We start from the raw sequence: 23,274 nt of genomic DNA, 5'->3' as shown, positions 1-23,274 counted from the left end.
CTAGTACAAGAATTATAAGCTATTGTAATGAATTAAAGATTTAATAATAACAATTTAGACCATCAGTTAGACGATAAATAAAAACAAGAATAGCATAAAGATTAGGAACATGTAAAACAGAAGACAGGAATATGGTAGGAGAACAATCAATGGTCCCTTTCCCAGAAATAGAGGATAAGGATCCATTTGCGACATGGACTTCGCCCTTACCTGAACAAGGAAGGTATGGACGAAACACCAGTGAAACTAGTCATGTGATCTGAAGCTCCTGAATCAAGTAGCCAAGAAAGATGGGAGGTAGGTGGAGTGGAAGGAGCTGTGGCAGTGGAAGTCGTACCAGTTGAGACATCATGTGCTTGGTGAGTATGAGCAGCTGATCCAAAGTAAAAGGAGCCAAAGATGCAGGGATAGGTGGTTGGGAACTGTCAGAAGCCTTTGATAGATGTACATGGGAGTGTGCAGAGCTTTGTTTCCCACCACGTCCTTTCGGACGGCCATGAAGCTTCCAACATGTCTCACAGGTATGTCTAAGCTTACCCCAGTAGTCACATTTTAAAGGTTCTTGAGCAGGGTGTCCAGACTTAATGGAGGACCCAGAATGGTCTATGGCCGGCATACCTATTGTGTAGTGACCAGTGCAAAGCAATCAGGAACCATGTCAGGCATCATAACAGAACGACGAAGTGCTTCATGTTGGACCAAATTGTAGGCCGGTAGGGGAGTTGGAAATTTGTTACGGCGGAGGACTTGAATACTGATTTGATCATATCGTATTAGGCTAGTAAGAAGTCATAGAGCCTTTCCATTTTGTGCTAATTTTTAAAGGTTGCCGCATCCTTGGTGCGAGTCATAGGGACAGGGTGATAAAAATCTAGTTGCTGCCAGAGAGTAGTAAGGGCAGCGTCGTAGGCAGTGACAGACAAGTCCTTCTGAATGGTCTGACAAACCAGACGAAGAATCTCACAAATTTGTGCATAGTTAGTAGTTTGTGCATAGGTCTACTTAATGGCCTCCCATAGGTCTCCCATAGGTCTTTGATAGAATTCATAAGCACAAAACTGGGACTGATGGATGGCTACATAGAGTTCAGAAGGAAGGATATAATATGAGCATCATTAGCCAACCAAGTATTCTTCACAGAGGCCTCAATTGGCATCAAGGTGTCACCCGTTAAGGACCCCGAAAAAGTAGTACAACAACAACAACAACAAAAAACTCAGCCTTATCCCAATAATGGGGTTGGCTAAATGGATCCATACAAAATACAATAGAAAAAAATGGGGCGCATTGAATAGGGGAGGCGGGAGGCGAAAAGATGAGAGTATATTGGTGACAATAAGAGGAAAGAGGCCCAACCTACAAGGCAGGAGAATCTAAGCTAAATGGGGTCGGGAACATGAATCCTAACCCTCCAATAGGCTCTATCCATGGAGGGCTTAGTATTCCCATTACCTCTTTTATTTCATTCAACTCAGTTCTTCATGTTCCTAACCTTACCTTGAACCTTTTGTCTATAAGCACTTTGACTAAAACCTTGAATTGTTGTATCACTTTTTTTTTTTTTTTCATTCTGTTCTTTTTCAAGATTATTTGGTGAAGAAGAGGATTATTGCCAGTGGACGTGAGGAGAATGGACTCTACCGCATTGAGCTGCAACTATCTTTTTTTACCACATCACAATCCTATGCATATGGCCGTAGTGATAGTAGTTCTATAGACTCTGTGACACTTTGACATTAATGTCTAGGACATCCCTCTTTTGTTGTTATGAGGAAAATGTTACCTAATTTATTTACATCTTTTCCTTCTTCTCATGTATTTCATTGTGAACCATGTACTTTTTCTAAACATTGTTGTTCATCTTATCCCTATCACAGTGTTGCGGAAAGAAATCGTCTTAGGGGGTCTCGGCGTCCTACATAGGAAAACACACACAAAAGAGTGAGCTTTGGGCTGATCCGGCGAGGGGACTCTTCGATGCCTAAGTCAGATCTCTTTGCAAACAGATAACACCAGTAGGGACGAAAAAAGATCGGTCCCCTGAAAAGAGGTTTAACTAGGTAACAGCTGAAGATGGCGGCCATTAGGAGAGTCCCACTTTGGTAGCTTCCTAATGCTGGTAGGAGTCTGAACATAGTAAGATTTGTAAGGTGAAAGTGAATATCAAGGATGTCCCAGCTATGGGAACTCCACGAATTGGCCATATCCCGGAGGATATTGTGCGATATCCTTCCTTCTAGGGAAGATTCAATATTCTATTAAGAGTCCCTTTTGGACTAGGATTAGTCTGTATCTCGTAATCCACGTGCCAGACATGGTAAGTCCTTTTAGGCGTATCTAGGTTAAGAAAACCGTTGAAGTCTTAAGCCGAGCGACCCAAGTCGAGTGGTATAATTGCTGAGCCATTTACCCTGAGCAACAGGCTATGTGTGCCACTTTCCATTCGGGTGGTGTATACTTTAGCCATGCCGTTCGATCAAAGAATGGAAAAAATATCGATCCCCTGAAAAGAGGTTTACCTAGATATTTATAGTTGAAGATGGCGGCCATCGGGTGAGAGTCTAACTTTGGTAGCTTCTTAATGCTGGTAGGAGTTTGAATATTACAAGAGTTGTAACGGGAAAGTGAATATGGAGGATGTCCCAACTTTGGGAACTCCACGTATTGGCCATATTTCGGAGGATATGGCGAGAGATCCTTCCAAGGGAAGATCCGATATTCTATTGAGAGTCCTTTCTGGACCAAGATTAGTCTGTATCTCGTAATCCACACGTCAGACTTGGTAAGTCCTTTTAGGCGTATCTTAGTGAAGAAAATCGATAGTCTCGGGCCAAGTGACCTAAGTTGGGTGGTTTGATTTTCGAGCTACTTACCCCAGGCGACAGGCGTGCCGCTTTCCGTTTGACCCTGTATACTTTGGCCCGGCCGTTCGGTCAAGGGCTTTGTTCGGTGGTTCAAAGAGCCATATGGCTAGACATTTGTGTAATGTCCTCCCTACGCTGGCACTTGCTTACCCGTTTGGCTATCAAAGTCCCTTTAAGAATATTGGTCGATCTGTTGACTTTTGATCTGGGCATCTTCTTTAGACTAGATGGACAACCTTGTAGGGCCTAGGCCATTCATCTGGTCCCATATGTTCCAGGCCTACTGCCTGCTCGGTTCATTCGGCATGCCCCTGATGGTTGCATATTTTTGCCATAACACATGGTAATAGATTTGTTGTTCCCTTTCACATTGTCCATACTAATATTTGGGGACCTTGTCCTACTACTTCCTTATTTGGCCATCATTACTTTGTTTCATTTGTTGATGATTTCTCTGGTTATACTTAGACCATTCTTATGAAACATAAGAGTGATGTTTATGATGCATTAAAAAACTTTATAAAATGGTTTACACCTAGTTTGACACTAGGATTAAAATTGTCCGGTCTGATAAAAGGGGGGAATACACGTATGGTGGTCTACAAGAATTTTTTTTACTGACAACAGGTATTATCCATCAACTTAAATACACCCCCAACAGAATGGGGTAGCTGAGAGGAAAAATTGCCAAGAAAAAATTTTCATTTGTTAGAAGTCGGTAGAAGCCTTCTATTTGGTATGCATGTTCCTAAAACTTTTTAGTCTAAAGCTTTTCTTACTATTGCTTTTCTCATCAATCACATGCCTACCAAAATCCTTGGGTCTCAAAAACTGCACTATTGTGTTCTCAGTCTTCAGCTTTTTCTCTTCCTCCCAGGGTGTTTGGTTGTGTTTCTTATGTGCATGTTAACAAATCCTCCCGCAACAACTTGATCCCAAGGCTCTCAAATGCCTCTTCTTTGGGTATTCTTCCACTACTAAGGGCTACAAGTGTTACCACCCTTTATGTCGTAGGTGATTTCTTTCCAAAGATGTTACCTTCCAGTTAGAAATAAGGAGGACTAGGGTTAGAGATGAGGGAAGAAGAGAGAAAAGAGGAAGGAAGAAGGAGAGAAGATGAGAGAAGGAGAAGGGGAAATGAGATCAAAACGTACGTAAGTTCTTTGCTCATCTCACCTATATTAGTTTCAACTAATACTTTAGGGACTTATATATATTCCTCCCTAAGGGAGGTGAAAGAGAAATAAAAGAAAATACAAATAAGGATAACTTAACATAAGACAGTTCCTAAAGTACCTAAATTACATACATTCCAACACTCCCCTCAAGCTGGAGAATGAATGTCATACATACCCAACTTGCATAAGAGGGTACTGAATTAGTGAGGAATGAGTCCTTTGGTAAAAATGTCTGCCAGTTGATCACCTGTCCTCACAAAGGGTGTGCAAATGGTGCCAGAGTCAATCTTCTCTTTGATGAAATGCCGGTCTAACTTAATTTGCTTTGTTCCATCATGTTGCACTAGGTTGTGGGCAATGCTGATAGCTACTTTGTTGTCACAGTAGAGTCTTACAGGTCCTTAAGTGTCATACCTTAGCTCGAGAACCAACTGACGTAGCGAACTGAGTTCACAAACTGCATGAGCCATTGCCCTGTACTCAGCCTTTGCACTAGATCTGGCTACAACTAGGTGTTTCTGGCTACCCGGGTTTCTGTGGGTCGGGATAAACTTCTCTCCATCCAATCCAAGCTCCAGCTTGATCTTCACAACCCTTCCCTAGCTGAAGAAGAAAGAGTTGCTGAACAGATCTCTCTTTGCTCTTGGCCCAGGAAGAAAGCTTCCTTCGTCAGAAATCCTGCATCAAATGACTTGATTTGGGTGACTCTAACTTGACCTACTTCCACCGCTCCCTCAGATCTAGGAATAATGCCAACACCATCTCTAAGCTCATCTCCTCCTTCGGGATTGAGCTTTTCTACCCCGATCTCATGAAGTCTGAGGCTGTCTATCACTTCCAAAGGCTCTTCTCCCCCCTATCCCTCCCAATCTTTTTAACAAGTTTGTCCCTGATGACCTTCTCCCCTTCCTCCAGTCCATCCCAAGCGAGGAAGAAATTCTCTTGGCCATTCTTTCTTATAAGGCCAACAAGGCCCCCGGCCCTGATGGCTTTAGTATGGGTTTTTTCTCGGCCTGTTGGAACATCATTCGTATGACCTCATTCTGGCAGTGCGTAGCTTTTTCTACAATCCTAACCAAATTGGTAGGATCAACCACACCTTCCTTTGCCTAATCCCTAAAAAAGGTGCGATTTTCATGGATGATTTTTGTCTTATTTCTCTCAGCAACCTCCTTTACAAGTTCAATGCAAAAATCCTGGCCAATAGGATTAAAAAAGTCATTGACTCTCTTGTTAGTCCCAATCAATCTGCTTTAATTGCTGGTAAAAGCATCTCGGATAACATCATCCTCTGCCATGAGATTATCCGTGGGTTTGACCGCAAGTCTCACCTCCAGCTGCTCTCCCCAAGATTGACATCCATAAAGCGTTTGACATGATTAGTTGGGACTTCGTTTCCAATGTCTTGCTTTAAATGTCCTTCCTGGCCTCTTTGGTGCACTGGATCCGTTCTTGCATCTCCTCCCCCCGTTTCTCTGTTCTTGTCTATGGTAACCCGACTGGCTACTTCCCCTCGGGTCGAGGAATCTGTCAAGGATGCCCTCTCTCCTCTCTCCTTGGAAATTCTCTCCTGCTCTATCCAATCTGCCACTGACCACCATCTCATCTCTCCCATCCAGAAATGCAAATCCCTTCTCTCTCATCTAGCTTTCACGGATGATATTATGATCTTCTCCAAAGCTGATCCCATTTCCATCTCTAATATCATGATCACCCTTCATTCCCTCGAATCCCTTTCGGGTCTAAAAAATAATCTCCTCAAATCCATCATCTTCTTTTCTGGTATCTCCCTTGAGACCTAGGAGATTCTCTCTTGTATCTCTGGTATCCCGTTGGTTCCCTCGCTTATTAGATATTTGGGTCTTCCTCTCATTACCACCAAGCTCTCCTCCCATCATTGTACTCCTCTGCTTGACCATTTTAGGAAAAAGCTCCAGCTTTGGAAGGGGAAACTTTTGTCCTTCGCTGGTTGCTTAACCTTGATTAGTTCGGTCCTCTAGTCCATGCATCTCTATTAGTCTGGCACCTTCGTCCTCCCTACCTCCGTCATCAAATCTTTCGAAGGTCTTCTGTGTTCCTTCCTTTGGAAAGGCTCTGACTCCTCCAAATTCCTCAGACCTCTTAGCTGGAAAGAAGGTCTGCCTCCCTAAATCTGAAGGAGGTCTAGGAATCAAAAGAATCAAAGATGCCAATACTGTGGGAGTCCTTAAACTCATCTGGAAGATTGTTTCCAAACAGAAAAGCATCTGGGTAGATTGGATCCTCTCTAGCTTTCTTAAGCACAACTCTCTATGGGCTGCCCCTTCCATTTCTTATGCCTCCTGGACTTGGAGGAAAATCCTTCATCATAGGCCCCTGGCTGTCACTGCTATTTCCTATTCCAAAGGAAATAGTCAGTCTATCTCCCAGTGGAAGGACCCTTGGCACCCTTTAGGCATTCTATCCTAATTGGTTTCCCCCAGAGTCATCTATTCCTCCGGTCTTCATGCCAAGGCTTGGGTCTCCTCTATCCTTTCTTTTAATGGTTGGTCACCTCCCTCCTCCCCCTCCTCTACTTGACCTCTGGTCTTCCCTTCCCCCTCTTCCCCCTGGGTATAAAGGAGACCACTGTATTTGGCTCCCCTCTTCCAATGGGATATTCTCTTCTGCCTCTGCTTGGTCCTTCGTTCATTCCCCTTCCCCAACAGTTCCCTAGCATAAGTTGGTCTGGTTCAAAGGTCACATTCCCCATGAAAGTTTTACTCTCTAGCGTTGCCTATCCAGCTGCCTTCCTACTCAATCCTTCCTTATGTTCCTCTATATTCCTGCTAATCCTTCCTACAGCTTATGCCCCTCGGGTATCGAGGATATTCCTCACCTTTCTTCTCTTGTCCTTTCTCCCCCCTTGTTTGGAAGCTAGTCCTTTCCAAATGTTTGCCTTTTAAAAGATCAATCCTCTCTTTTGACAGAGAATGTATTTAGGTAGATATGTCCCCTGGTTCGACCATTTGTGACATTGTTGGTAAATTAGCCTTTTGTGCTATTATAAACCACCTCTAGATGGAGCGCAACATTCGGAGATGGACTGCCAAATCTTGATCCCTGGATAAGATTTGGAAATCTATCTTCTTTGATGTTGCTTCAAAAGCCCAAACCCTCCTTTCTCGGCATAACCGGCCCGTTCCTAGCTCCCCCAGAAATTCTCATATCATTTCCTCTTAGAACCTTCAGGTTGACCTCTTCCATCCCCCCTGATTGCTTGTTGGCCACCACCCCCTCTCCCCCTCTTTGGTCCTTGATGGTTTTATGTAAGGTTTTGAGTTGTTTTGTTTAGTTTTATTCCCTTTGGGTTGGCTTCTCCTTGTTGGCTTAAGCCTTCCCCCCCCCTTTCCCTTGTATATTCTCTTTTTCCTTCTTGGTAATGACTTATTCATCCAAGAAAAAAAAAATAGTTACCACCTATGAATGTGCAATAACCAGATGTAGATCTGCCATCAGAAATGGATCCAGCCCAATCAGCATCGGAATAACCTTATATCCTCAAGTGATTTTTCCTGCGTACAAAAGCCCTTTTCTTGTAGAGGACTCAAGTATCTGAGGATGCGGGTACACAACATCTAAGTGCTCACTCTTGGGTGCATGCATAAACTGGCTCACTACTCCAACTGCTTAAGAAATGTTTGGGCGAGTCAGAGACAAATAAATCAGCTTCCCCACTAGCCTCTGGTATTTCCGTGCATCAACAAGGGAAGGGCCACAATCTTCTCCTAGCTTATGATTCTACTCAATAGAACTTGCCGGTTTAAAACCTAGCATTCCTGTTTCTTTCAACAGATCCAGTATAAATTTTCTTTCGCATAAGTTGATTCCCTTTTTAGACTTTGACACTTCAATGCCTAAGAAATATTTCAAGTGTCCTAGATCCTTGATTTCAAATTGTTTGGCCAAATAAGCTTTCAGCTTAATTATCTCCTCATTGTCATCTCCAGTCACCACAATATCATCAATACACACAATCAATGCTGTGATGGTGCCATTACCTTACCGAGTAAATAATGTGTGGTCTACTTGACTCTAGGAATATCCATTCTTTAGAATGGCCTATCTTAATCTCTCAAACCAAGCCTTTGGTGATTGCTTCAGATCATAAAGTGCCTTCTTTAGGAGACAACTTACCATTGAATGTCGGAAACTTGAACCTAAGAGGGGGCTGTATATACACTTCGTCCTCTAAATCTCTATGGAGAAAGACATTCTTCACATCCAACTGATATAAGGGCTAATATATGTTTGCCACCACAGTTAAAAGGACTCTTATTGAGTTATGTTTGGCCATAGGAGCATAGGTCTCCTGATAATCAATTCCATACACTTGACTGTAGCATTTGGCCACCAATCTTACCTTGTACCTTTCAATAGCACCATTTGATTAGTACTTGATCGTACAGACCCATCTGCATCCAATTAGAATTCTCCCTCTAAGTAGGTCAACCATTTCCAGGTACAGTTCTTCTCGAGTGCCAACATTTCCTCTAACATGGCTTATTTCCACATAGGGTCTGACATAGCCTCGGTAACATTTTTGGGGATGGAAGTAGAAGAAAGAGCAGCTGTAAAGGTAACACCTATAGAAGAGAGAGCCTCATAGGAAACAAACTGGGCTATAGGATCAGTACAAACTCTCTTACTCTTAGAAACAATAACAGGGATATCCAACTCCGAATGAGAAGAGTTGTTACTTGACTGAGGAAGGGGAAGCTCAGGATGTGGATTCAAAGAGGAATCTTGGCAGGTCTTCTTTGTCCTTCTTGTGTACATAATATCAGGTGCCTTTTCCATATAAGGTTCATCCACATATCAACATCATCCACCTCTTTATGTTTCCCAATATAAAAAAAAAAAAGGAGTAAGAGGCAACGAGGTAAGAAACGGAATGGCATCAACAACCTTTTCACTTTCATTTCCATACACCCCTTGAAGAGAATACTAATGAGGGGTAAAGAAAGGCACAGACTCGAGGAATGTCACACCTTTGAAAGAAATCGCCTACGAGATGAAAGGTGGTAACACTTGTAGCCTTTGGTAGTGTAAGAATACCCAAGGAAGAGGCATTTGAGAGCCTTGGGATAGACTTTGGTGCAGGAGGATTTGTTAACATGCACATAACAAACACAACCAAACACCCGGGACGAAGAGTGAAAACAGAAGACTAAGGAGACAAGAGTGCAAGTGGGTTTTGAGACCCAAGAATTTTGGTAGGCATGCGATTGATGAGAAAAGCCGCAGCAAGAACAGCTTCAGACCAAAAGGTTTTAGGAACATGCATACCAAATAAAAGACTTCTACCAACTTCTAACAAATGTGAATTTTCCTCACAACTACCCCATTCTGTTGGGGTGTATCAACATAAGCAAGCTGATGGATAATACCATTGTCAGTAAAAAAGTCTTGTAGACCACCATACATGGACTACCCCCTTTATCAGACTGGACTATTTTGATCCTGGTTTCAAACTGGGTATGGACTATTTTATAAAAAGTTTTTGAAGGCATCATAAACATCACTCTTATGCTTCATAAGAATGGTCCAAGTACAACGAGAAAAATCATCAACAAATAAAATAAATTAACGATGGCCAAACAGGGAGGTAGTGGGACAAGGTCCCCAAACATCAGTATGCACAATGTGAAAAGGAACAACAGATCTATTACTATAATAGGGATAAAATGAACGATAATGTTTAGCAAAAGTACATAGTTCACAATGAAATACATGAGAAGAAGAAAAAGATGTAAACAAATGAGGTAACTGTTTCCTCATAACAACAAAAGAGGGATGTCCCAAATGCTGATGTCAAAGCATCACATAGTCTATAGAACTAGCATCACTACAGCCACATGCATAGGACTGTGGTGTATTAAAAAAAGGTAATTGCGGCTCAAGACAGTATAGGCCGCCCTCCTCACGACTACTGCTAATAATTCTCTTCGTCACCAAATCCTGAAAGAGGTAATGAGAGGGAAAAATGTGATACAATAATCCAAGATTTTAGTTAAAGTGCTTACAGACAATAGATTCAAGGTAAGTTTAGGAACATAAAGAATAGAATCAAGTGAAATGGAAGAAGTAATGAGGATACTGCCTTTACCAGAACTAGAGGAGAAGGTACCATTAGCTACCCTGATCTTATCCTTACCAGAATAAATTGAGGAGTCATAGTAATGGGACGTACCAGTCATGTGGTTAGTGGCACCAGAGTTAATGACCCATGACGGAGCTATGAAAGGTATAGAGGTGGTGACATGCATAGCGGAAGTTGAGGCATCCTGTGAGATAGATGAACTATCAAGCTGAGACATAAACCGACGAAGCATTGCAATATCATCCCTAGAGAAGGAGTTGGTATCTGCTTGTGAGGGGCCTCAATTATCAGTCTCTGTCATTATAGCATGGACTATAGCCCCTCCTCTGCGGCCACATGTGCTAGTAGATCCACCACGTGTACTAGGACGGGCATGAAGGACCGAGCACCTCTCTTGAGTGTGTCTAGGTTTCCCACAATGATCTCACTTTCATCTATCTCTATCATCTCCACAGGATGGCCTTAACCTCGGCCGCCTCCAAGCCATTCTCTGTGGGTAGTGGAAGAAAGAGTAGAGCACTTAATTGAAGGTGTAGAATCCATGGCACCTCTCTTGGTCTCCTTACTTGGGAGGTAGCTACACACCTCATCAAGGGATGGAAGAGGTGACTAGCCCAAAATTTATATCCGGATCTGCTCATAGTCTGAATCCAGCCCAGCTAGAAGAACCAGAACACACTATTTTCAAAAGATCCATAGACCCTGGCTTCATCATTAGGATTAGTCAACTGAAGATCTCGGTAATGATCATACTCCTTCCAGAGTCCTATAATAGTATTATAGTAGTTAGAAATGGACTTAGTCACCTGCTTTATGGAGAGGGCTTGCTGAAGAAGTTGGTGGACCTTCATAGAGTTAACTACCCTATCATAGGTCTTAGAGACACTATCCCAAATATCCTTAGCAGTTTCCTTTCTTATAAATCTCCTACGTATCTCACATTTCATAGAGAAGAGTAGCCAAGTTATAACAGTAGAGTTTGCAGTTTCCCATTTTTGGTACTCTGGGTTTGCGACAGCAAGAGCCTTGATAGCCCCAGTAATATACCCTAGCTTCCCTCTACTCCGCAAGGTCAGGTTCACAAAATGTGACCAATCCAAGTAGTCGGTACTATCCAACTTCACAAGAGAAATCTGAGTATTAGGATTGTCAAAGATAATTGAACTAAGGTTGGTACTATCCAACCCACCCGATGTAGCTTCCGTAGGTTCCGTGAGATAAGATGTGATGTAAGGATGCTCCTTAAACAACACCAATGGAGATCCAAACCAAGGCCGATACATAAGTCCTAAATATCGTCTTCTCAGAACCCAAAAAAAAAATTCTAACAAGCTAGTAAACCATGAAACCGTGAGAGGAAGCCACCAAAAAACACTTCTAACTGTAGAGCTTCATTCCAATAGCATATAAAAGTATCATATGAGGTAGCATATTCATAAAAAACAACCAATAATAACACTGCTAGCCATTTTCAGATCAAACAACAAAAACAAAACAGAGAAGCTGTCAATACCAGGCAGCAGGAGAGATTTGGGTTGTGTTCCAACACCACACCAATCACAAGCCAACACTTAGCGGGTTCATAGGGGACCCTTGGGCGATTCTTTCACATCCAGCCACATCCCCAACCAAGCTTTGGGGAGAGAACCAAAAAGAGGAATCCAGGGCTGGCGGTAATCCAAGGAGACTCCTCCATTCTCGGTTTGGGCTTTAAATGGTCCTCTTGGACTTCAAACTCCCTCCAAGTGACTTCAAGTATAATCTACAACTCCATTAGGTCTTCTTGTATACTCTTCTTACATAGTATAGCCTTTAATGGTTCTAAGGCTCTAAGAGAGACTTAAGAAATGAAGCTGGGATGCTTGTTCAACTCTCAAACCCTTGTATAAGCTCTGATACCATGTTAGAAATAAGGACTAGGGTTAGAGATGAAGGAAGAAGAGAGAAGAGAGGAAGGAAGAAGAAGGACAGAAGATGAGAGAATGAGAAGAGGAAATGAGGGCAAAACATAAGAGAGTTCTTCGCTCATCTCACCTATATTAGTTTCAACTAATACTTTAAGGAATTACATATTCCTCTCTAAAGGAGGCGAAAGAGAAATAAAAGAATATACAAATTAGGATAACTTAATATAAGATAGTGAGCACTTGGATGTTGTGTACCACATCCTTAGATACTTGAAGTCAATCTTCTCTTTGATGAAATGTTGTGTATTGCATCTTCAGATACTTGAAGTCCTCAGATACCGGCGATGTAATTGTACCATCTCAACATTAATTATTTATGTTGATGATATCGTGGTGATTGGAGATAAAAATGATGATATGGCTAGGCTGAAAGCCTATTTGGCAAAACAATTTGAGATCAAGGATCTAGGGCACTTGAAGTATTTCTTGGGAATTAAAGTGTCAAGGTGGAAGGGAATCAACATATGCCAAAGAAAATTTATGCTAGACCTATTGAAAGAAACAAAGATGCTGGGTTGTAAATAGGAAATTTCTCCTATTGAGCAAGCTAGAAGAAGACTATTGTCCTTCCCTTGTTGATTATCGGAAAATACCAAAGGCTAGTGGGGAAGTTGAATTATCTGTCTCTGGCTCACCCAGACATTACTTATCTAGTGAGAGTAGTGAGCCAGTTTATGCATGCGCCTTAGAGTGGGCACTTGGATGATGTGTACCACATCCTCAGATACTTGAAGTCCTCTTTGAGAAAAAGACTTTTGTATGTTAAGAACAGTCACTTGGGGATAGAAGGTTACTCCAATGCTGATTGGGCTGGATCCATCTTTGACAGACGATTTACATCTGATTATTGCACATTTGTGGGTGGTAACTTGGATACATGGAGGAGCAAGAAACGATACGCTGTAGCTAGATCTAGTGGAGAGGCTGAATATAGGGCAATGGCTCATGGAGTTTGTGAACTCATTTGGTTGCATCGGTTGATTCTTGAGTTGGGATATGACACTGAAGGACCTATGTGACTACGGTGACAACAAAGCATATTGAAGTGGACTGACATTTCATCAAAAAGAAGATTGACTCTGGAAACATTTACACATCTTTTGTGAAGACAGATGATCAATTGGAAGACATCTTCACCAAAGGACTCATTCCTCACCAATTCAGTATTCTCTTATGCAAGTTGGGAATGTATGACATTTATTTTCCAGCTTGAAGGGGAGTGTTGAGTTTATGTAATAGGGGTACTTTAGGAACTGTCTTTATATTAAGTTGTCCTAAGTTGTATTTTGCTTTTTTCTTGTTTACCACACTAGGGAGGACTATGTAATTTCCCAAAGTAATTAGTTTGAACCTAATATAAAGTGGGAAGAGTAAAATTATCTCCTATGATTTGCCCCATTCTTTCTCTTTCTCGTCTCAACTTCTGTCCCTCCTCTTCTTTTCTCTCTTCTCTTCATCTTCCTTTTATCTAACCCTAATATCTCTAACTTCCAACTAGAGGCAAGGCAAGGTTGCTGGTAATGGTGCCAGTGTCGTGGTTGAGGGAAAAAGATCCAAGCGATGAACCAAGGGCCTAGTGGAGGCAGAGAAAGCCTGGATGGAGCCTTAGCAGTGGTAAAAGAGCGAGGCAGAGAAAGACCAGGTGGAGAAAGAACCAAGCAGAGCCTTTCTTTTTTTGGATGAATAAAAATATATATAAACCCAAGAAGAAAAAATATAAAAGGGAAAAGGAAGTGGGTGGGGAGAGGCACAAGGCCAGCTAAGGGAACAAACCTGATCAAAAAAAGGAGACAAACTCTAATAGACACAATCCCTCAAGGGGAGGGGGGAGAATAGAAGATGGGAGATTCTAGGAATCAACAATAAGACTGTTTCTAAGGGAGTCAGGGACCGTGTAGAGCGGGAGCAAGTAGAGCCTTGACAGTGGTGGAAATATGCATTGGATATTTAGAAAGGCCTCGGTAGAGGTATGGTGATCTTCCGAAGAGCCAACCCCTCTCTTTTTACTTATAATCTTAATGAAAAAAAATTGGAAACCTCTATTATGGTAAGAGGGTCCCTTACAACAATAGTAACTCGCCATAGCTAAGGAAGAGTCACCAAAATAGAAACTAACTAGTAAGTGCATAAATAGGAACTAATGTACTTAATTGCTAAGCTACCAAGTAGCTAGGATTTACAATAAAAGAAATTACTAAGTAGGATCCCATGGTTGCCAAAAAGGCTGCTGGAATATCTAGCAGAATATTCTACATGCAATCTTCTTGTAATCTTCTAGATGATCTTAAAATCAAATCTTCTAGGAGATCTTAAAACTAAATCTGCAGGTGGTTTTGTACCAGAATCGCAAAACTTCTTTTTCTCCACTATGATATGCATCAATTCTCCTTGGCTTGGAAAAACTTGTCCTAGAGTTTTGCAAAGTTAAGGAATCAGATCCACATGATCAACCTTCAGTCGTAAGTGGAACCCCACAACCATCTACTTTGTTGACCATCCCTCCATGACTCTGATACCAAATAATGCAAATGACGTCAAACCAAGTAAAGAACCAGTGGGAGATCAACGCAACAGGGTTGGTAAAATAGGAACAAGATCAATAAAAGATGAACTTGGGGAAAAAATGGATATGAAATTGGGAACACACCTAAGCCACAATCAACATCTCACCGACCATGCAAAGCATCTCAACTTGCAACATTATCTCAAAGCCCATATTGCATCTCACGGGGAAAACAGCATAAAGCCATCATCTTTTCTTTTATCTAAAACCGTTGGCTAGAGTACAACCCATCTATTTTTTACGTATGATCACAATAAAAATAATAATAACTCTCCATAACTAAGGACGAGTTCGCCAAAATAGAAAATAACTAGTAGCTATAAAAATAGTAACTTAAGTACCTAATTGCTAAGCAACCTAGTAGCTAGGATTTACAATAAAAGAAACTACTAAATAAGAGCCCATTGTTGCCAAAAAGGCTACTGGAATATAATCTTCTTGTAATCTTCTAGAAGATCTTCATGCAATCTTGTGATCTTCAAATCAAATCTCCTAGTTGATCTTAAAAACAAATCTGCAGATTTTGTACCAGAATCACAAACCTTCTCTCTCTATGACCTACGTCAATAACATAGAGAGATGAAGAAAAGAGTTGGAGTGTGATTTTAACTGATTCTCTATAATTTTTTTTTTTTTATGGATACCAATCAATTGACGAGGTATCAAGAATAAGAATAGCTAGAAAAGCATACACTGTTTTATCACATAAGAAACATCATCTTGCCAACAGGTCTAACATTAAATCACAATAAAGCAGAAGGGATCTCCAATTTATTTAACCATTTAAATTGTCCACTGAGAATTTATTGTGCTGGAAATAACTTCAAAGTTTATGTGAAATCATTCATTTAAACAAACACATAATGCTAGTGCAAGGGGCATGCTTGGTTTAACGGTAAAAGTATGAATGTTGTGATCTGGTGGTCAAGCAGTTGAAACAGGCTCTCAACATTTTTGGGGTAAGGCTGCGTAGTTCTCACCCCCCCAGACCTCGCACGTGCAGGTGCCTCATGCACCAGGTACGCCTTTTTTATAATGCTAGTGCAACTGAAACATTTACATGTTGAAAGGTTTCAAAATGACACTATATCACCACCAATATGAAAGGGTGAGTGAACATTAACAAACCCCAGCAGAAGTTTATCTTTTAGCCCATTATTCCCTTTATATATTCATACGAACAATTCCCATGCACACTCCAAATGAAACCTAAATCAATTATCAAAAGAAATTTAGAAGGCTAAGATGATCTTAAGATTTTATCTGTCAGCTTAATAATGCCTCACACACACACACAGATCAAATGCAGGCACCAACCTTTTTGAACAGCCTTGCATAAGCTTCCCATCTCTTTAGCTGGAAAGAATATCTCCGATCAGCCACAGCTTCAGAAGTTGCAAGTCCAAAGCTGACAGCCACAAGTAACTCTCTTCCACCCTTATCTACTCTGTGAAATTGGAAGTTTCGGGCATGAGTTTGCAAGAGAATATTTATAATGCACTATCCAAATCATCCAGAGGGTAGAGTTACCAAACCTAATAATAACAGCTGCAAGTAGGTGACTTCCTTCGACCCTTAGGACTGGATGTCCCACCTTTAGGGAATTATACTTCCGAAATTCATCAGCTTCAACAGCGGTATCACCCTCCAATCCTTTGGATTGGTAGGATGCATTAATTCTTGGATCATGTAATGCATCTGAGGAAGGCACCTTGTTTTCAGCTTCTTTATAAAGCCAGTGTGCAGCGATTCCATATTCTGCGTTCTCATGCATTCTCTACACAATTAAAGTTTTACTATTATAATGGAGATGGTATAATTCTCATGCGAACGGGAAAAAAATAATAGTACCAGTCTAATAATTTTGTTTTCCATATTGAAAAACAGAACAAGTCTAGCACCTGTGTTCTAATTTGGACTTCCAAAGGTGCACTGTCAGGACCTTGCACTGCAGTATGGAGAGACTGCAATTAGAAAGGGAATGTTAGAGAGAGAGAGAGAGAGAGAGAGAGAAGAGATTGTTCTTGTATACAGAAACATCACCAGATGTTTGGTGCCTTATATGTACAACATTTAAATTGAATTTCAGCAAGCCAACCTTTCTACAACCATCCAAAAACTACTCTCAAATTGAACTTTATAGATCATCCCTCAATTCCCCATCCCCCCCAAAAAAAAAAAAATAAAAAAAATAAACCTTAAATGAGAGGAATAAACATAATAATTCTCCAAATGAAGAAACATCACTAAAGCAGGATCCATGAAGAACTGAAACAACTGGGTTGCTAGAATGTAAGATGCGGAGCCTCATACAATGCAGGAAATGGTGACTGAATAAGGCCGGTCCATTTCAATGTTTAATTAATGCTAGGTAGATGACAAGATTTTGGGATGTTTTCGAAGACATGAGGGAGTGAATTGTTCCTATGGAAAAAAGAATCAGTATGCATGAAGCAGAAACAATCCATATGCCATCTGGCAAGATTCTCAGTGGAAGAATCCATGTGGGAACAGATGGTGAAGGCTGAAAGATCAGGAAGCCCCCGCGCGCTATGCACTTTATCTACTACGTTGGATTAACAACTATCAACCATACAGGCATGAGAAATGAAACTGCAAAATTGAGCTGTAGCCTGGGCAAGAGGTCTTTAGTCAAGATCTGTAAAAGAATGGCCTACCATGTGATGTAGATGACATTCTCAGGCTTTCAGAGTGTTAGATTTTCATCTAAAAAGACCAACCTGTTAAGTGGAGGTACTACCAGGTGAATGACTGAAATGGGGATCCCACTCACAGCCGATGTGGGATCTAACACTCCCACCCTCCCCCCACGTGAAGGTGGGTTCAAAACCACCACACATGGGCTAAGGGGCTAGTTGGTCATTTTTCTGACATCTCCCCCCACGTTAGCCTAGGTATCATATATGCCTCAAAAATCAAGAGCCTTGAGCACTAGGAGAAAAGCACTTGTACCTAACAAGATGAAGTGAATACTCGTCATTTTCTTTCTATCTTTCTATACATAACCAAAGAATGGAAAGGATTTTTCTTCAGTCTCAGGTCCGAGAAGTGCATGATAAATACCGCCAAAGCCTAAGCATGCAAAGGAAATGTTGTGAAGTACTCCAAATAGAAAGCATGGAAAGGTATATCTATAACTTCCCCACAAGGATCAACCCCCCAACCGTCAGTAGCTAGATGGGTAGGTCAAATCAATCCTTGTTCATAAAACATAAATAGGCTTCTCTGGTACATGAAATGAGCCACAACAAATAGGTTCACAACAAAAGAGGCTTTATTAAGCCTAATTAGTGTGGGCTGTTTGTTTTAATTGTTATGAGCTTAGTTATTAGCCCATAAGTGGATTCCAAAGTGGGACAGCTCGAGTCTGCAAAAGCCGTAGGATAGGGAAAGTTATCCACTAGTAGTTTTCACTGCCCTTGTGGTTCTGTTATTGGAGGTTCCACCTCTAACCATTCACTCTTTGGGCCAGAGAAACCTATCCCCGCAGAAAGGGGATACTTATTCGAAGTAACAAAACAGTAAAGGTGGAGAGCAAAAGAAAGGGGAAGAACATGCTACCAAAGCAAGGAACAAGCCCAGTAAAGCTAACAAGGGGAATTGGGGTTCTTTCATCTGTGGAGGACCTCACAGAGTCCGTGAGTGCTCGAAGAAAGAAAAATGGAGTGCATTGATCGCAGATGATGGACAGGAGGGCATTTAGGTTGCCGTGTGAACTCGGTGCAAATGCTGAATGCCCATCTACAAAAGGAGCCGGGTATTAGAATTAGACAATCTTCCTTGTTGTATGTTGATATGAAGATCAATGGGCATGCTATGCAAGCTATGGTAGATGCTGGAGCCATGCGTAGTATATTGGCTAGTGATGCTGCTAAACAACTTGGGATGAAGCTAAAGACGAACCTAAGCCATATCAAACCCATGGATGTTGAAGCATCACCGGTGGACAGAATAGTTGAAGGGGTGACGATACACTTGGGTGAGTGGCAATGAAAAGGTAATCTGCCCATGATGCCGCGTCATACTTACCAACTCATCTTGGGGCAAGATCTGATGGTAGAGGCAAATGCTATGAAATTTTGAAAGTTGTACATGTGGCTGGTGCCTACGGTGGGACAGCAAGGGATGGATTTTTGCTCTTCCCCATTCAGGCTTCTCTTTTCTTTGTTCTCTCTCTCTCTCTATATATCTATCTATCTATCTATCTATCTATCTATCTATCTATATATATATACATATAATCTGATTTCTCCTCTCTCCTCTTAATCCTCCCATTAATTTCTTTTCTCTTCTGTATTTCGGTTCTTTTTCCTTTATTCTTTTAAATATGAAACATATAATCAACTGTTATGTGCAGCCAAATAGGTGAGTTTAACCCATTTCTATTTTCTGTGGTGTTTCACAAAACCTTTTTTATGTCTGATCTAATTTGTTAATCCTGCTTCATGTTCTAATTAATCTCTCTTGTTGTTCCTCAAATCGATTCTATCAATTATTTGAAGTTTCTTGTGAAATATTCTGGTCTATTAATTGCTAATAGCCAAAATCCTGATTTCTGGACAGAATTGATTCACAGGTTTGCATTTTTTTTCTTTTTTTTTCCGGCTAAAGGTCAGCAAAGAGTATACTAAAATGAAAGCAAACGAGCCAAAAACCCAGCTTCTTATTCCACCTTTGGCATTGCCACAAGCAGAAAAGGAAGCTAGGACTAATACTAGAAAACACCCTGTGGGCCCTTATAGGTCACAAGAAACGGTATTTCTGTTTCCTAGTTGCATCCCAATCTATATCGTCAATAAAGAATCTTCGGGGCATCCCCAATTTCTGACGACCATAGAGATTTTTAATTCTGGGTTATATTTTCTGAGTTCTATAATTTCTCCTCTGGTTGCACAGTTTTGGTTTTCCATTTTTCTTCCCTCCTCGGCTTGCTTCTTTTATCTATTATCTCCATGGTGATTTAGTACAATGGCCCATACTTGCAGACTTGTTTAGGATCTGTTGATCCCATGCATGCATTAATGATACATTGGCTCCCACTCCTATGACTATGTGTAACACCCTAATTTGATATTTATACCCCTACTTGTAGACAGGCAAGAAGAAAGAGCAGAGGAAGCCAATGCTGGCATGGTTGGCAGCTGTGGAGTGCCAAGAAGGCAGAAGTAACCCCACCTGCTCCTGTTTAGCTTGCCAATATCACTGGGGAACTCATCAGGAGGTGTGGACAAAGAGGTAAATTTAATTACAAGACTAAGTATAGCAAGAAAAAAAAAAAAGGTGCGACATGAGGACTTTCCAGGGGGTCATCCATCCTAATACTACTCTCACCCAAGCACGTGTAACTACAGAGTTTTAATGGGATCTGGTGCATTAGAGCTGGTGGTATGATCACACCCAAACCGGTAGGTCCAAAACCGACTGGCCGGTTTTGCCTGGCAGTGTGTAATTTTTGGGTTTTTGCACTGTGGGGCCCACCTCTGCTGTGCAAATTCCCATTTTGCCCTTATGGAAAGAGACCTAATTGAGGGTATAATATATATTTTATACCAATAAACACAAAAGGGAAATTAAATTTACAAATTTAATTACATATTAGTTAAATTAGGTATTATATACAATTTTTTGGATTTTTTTGTGTTGTGGGGCCCACACCTCTACTGTACAAATTCCCATATTGCCCCTATGTAAAGAAGCCTAAAAGAGGTATGGAAAGTATATTTTAATGTCAGTAAATAAGTGGGGGAAAATAAATTATACAAATTAATTACATAGTAGTAAGTTAAATAATATATATATATATATATATATATATAAAGGCCAGCCAGTTTGGGCTGCCTTGTATAAAGGCAAATAAGAGCTGTAATTCACCCCTAAATCGTGGCTGCTGAAAACAGAAAAGGAAAGAAGAAGGAAGAAGAAGAAGTAAGAAGAGAATTACTGCACCGTAGAATTATGCAGGATCAGAATCAGTCTCAGGTGAGTAATATAGACCAGTACAGTAGGGTTAATTGGGTAATTACACATGTAATTGGTAGCTGGGGTTAGGATTTTTGCCAACTGGGAACTGCCAGGGAAACCCTGTGCAGAGAATTGTTGCCCAGTAAGAAAAACCGCAACCCAGGAAAGGTTTTAGGGACCCAACTTGTTGGGGATTTATCCTTGTAAACCCTAGAACCTAGGGTTCCTTTGAATTCAGTGCTGAATTGGTGTAAATCAGAGCTGGAACAAGGTGTATGGACAGAATTCTGTTAAAACCCTAACATAGGAGTTTAATTCAGATTTTTAGTTTTATAAATCCCATCCCTAAAATTCTGATATGAGCTTAAACTGAATTCAGATACGCTCTTTTAAATATGTAGGCAGGTATATCAATTCTGAATGGAGCAAATGAATGGGGAGCTGAATCAATTGATTTTCAGAATTCATATACCCTTGTTGTCTGCTAAAAGTTTGCAGAATTTCATATAAAATTTTAATATTAACAGTTGGAAACCCAGAAATGGGTCAATGGAAGCCCAAAAACATGTACCCAAGCCCCACATACATAATTGAAAACTAGGATTGAGGAATTAACCACAATCAGGGTTACAGTAAGCAGTGCAATACTGGCACAATTAAAATTCTGCAGAAAACAAGTGAACCGACAGGTCCCGACTGGTCAACCAATTTTCTTCCCAGCCAACCTGCCGGTTGGGGTTCCAGAAGCCCAGAATTAGCTGCTGTGAATGGGCAGTAAACCTGAATTTAAATTAGAACCTGTATACCTATGTTACACTAGGCCTACACCTGAAACAGACCTGGTGAAAATGAGGGACTGTGCTCGGAGATTCTGGGACACCCTACCTTAGTGTAGGACCCACTAGTGGTTTCCCTTTCTGTGACCTTAGTAGTGAAGGAAGATGGAAACCCAGACGGTGCAGTGGGGGAAAGTCAATGCCTAATTAGAATTTGGAAACTAAGGTGATGTACTTAGACAAGCTGGGGTAGAGTTATAGAAATTTATTTTATAAATAATGATTTGGAATATCTTGTGAAATAGGAAATAAGTTGCTGTAAGAGCACATAATTGAACAAAAAAGTTAACTTTTTAGGAGATTGGACACCAAGGTGAGTGGGTGCCCTGACTTATTTTATGGAATGTTTCCGTACTTTAGTGTTTATGCCTGCTCATGTGGAGTGTGATGGTTACTGTGTTATGGATTTATTTTATATAAAATTATATGTTTCACATGTTGTATGATTTTACCGACTTGATGTGATCGAAGTTTTATGGATGTGTAGTATGATAGTTATGTGGGTGATAATTGCAATATTGACGGTCTGAGGCACGGTCTGGCCGAGGTTCTTTCCGGTACCGTGTGCTCAGAACTCAATGTAACAATTGTGACCACGGATATGTGACTGGATGTTATGGATGCTATGGATGCATGTAGATGCATATAGTTAGAATCACACCCCAATACTACAACCCATTGTCCATAGGGGGATAGGTACGGACTAATCCTGACATATGTGGCTGCATGATCAGCAGTACACTTCCATGGTATGACGTATTGTACCCAGAGATGGATAATAGCGAGGTACGACATACTATACACTTGACTGCCAATGTTACTAACCTAGGGATTAGCTGGGGGACCAAGGTTCTTTCCAGGACTAGCTGACTCCTGCCTGCAACGAGCTTGTATTTCTGAGGCCCAACGTACAGGGTAGGGAATGCCACCTATGTTGCGTAGCACTATACCTCTGATTTCAGACTTAGTAATGGACTAGGCAGTAGTGTAATGTTAAATGAAATCATGAGCATCATATGAGTTGTGAAGCATGCATTGCATCATTTGTATTGTGTTTGCTTTCTTGCCCACCCCCTCACTGAGCATGACGTGCTCACCCCTTCTATTTATTTCTTCTAGATGTTGAGACCAGTATTTTGCCGATATTTTGCTCTGATTATGAGACAATGGCCATGGATGACTTGGCCAATCTTTAAGAAGATGAAATCGACCATGGACCCGACTGCGAATGCGATGACTGTGCCTAGGAAGGCCAGTTCTTCTGAGGAATAGGATGGACTATTCCTATCTTTTTGTGTATATATTTCTATTAATGGGTACACTGATGTATATAGTCTACTACTGAGATACTGTAAACTATGTAAATATTCTCTTTTTGTAAGGTATGTAACTCACATCTGGATAATTGTAAATATATCTTGTCACTTAGTTGGCACTAGAGCTTATATAAATATATTATTGTTGGACTGTGCATGTGTATATGATCTCTGATCTTTAGCAGTGCAATTGTGGTGTTATGATCTGCCCTAGTCTAGATCCTGGGGAAACAGGCTGACTGGATACGGTGATGTGTCCAGTGCCGCAAGCCTTGGCCTATTGGAGGCAAGGCCAGGGTGTGACACTATGCCTCTAAGTTAGTCTAGTATTTCTATTTGAACAAGCGATACAAAAAGAATTCAAATACAAATTGCAGTGTGTATCGACGGAAAAGAAATTGTATGTGTTGAATGGATCAGAGAAGGCAGGGCTCCCCTACAAACCGG

The 23,274-nt window shown here is 41.0% G+C and overlaps 1 protein-coding gene and 1 pseudogene across 5 annotated transcripts in view; both read right to left on the bottom strand.

The window, feature by feature from the left end:
- Positions 1-23,274, bottom strand: part of LOC122059842 — a 127,834-nt gene that overhangs the window by 4,329 nt on the left and 100,231 nt on the right. For all 5 annotated transcript variants that reach the window (XM_042622879.1, XM_042622880.1, XM_042622878.1 and 2 more), the window contains 3 exons: positions 16,595-16,657; positions 16,229-16,470; positions 16,011-16,140 (listed from right to left, as the gene is read on the bottom strand). In XM_042622879.1, the coding sequence (XP_042478813.1) occupies positions 16,011-16,140; positions 16,229-16,470; positions 16,595-16,657 (435 nt within the window). The remainder of the gene's footprint in view (positions 1-16,010; positions 16,141-16,228; positions 16,471-16,594; positions 16,658-23,274) is intronic.
- LOC122060259 lies at positions 19,992-20,113 on the bottom strand (annotated as a pseudogene).

Source organism: Macadamia integrifolia, chromosome 13, assembly GCF_013358625.1.
Source record: "Macadamia integrifolia cultivar HAES 741 chromosome 13, SCU_Mint_v3, whole genome shotgun sequence".
NCBI lineage: Eukaryota > Viridiplantae > Streptophyta > Magnoliopsida > Proteales > Proteaceae > Macadamia > Macadamia integrifolia.
The sequence above is the reverse complement of the archived record's forward strand: the minus strand, read 5'-3'. Positions and strand labels throughout refer to the sequence as shown.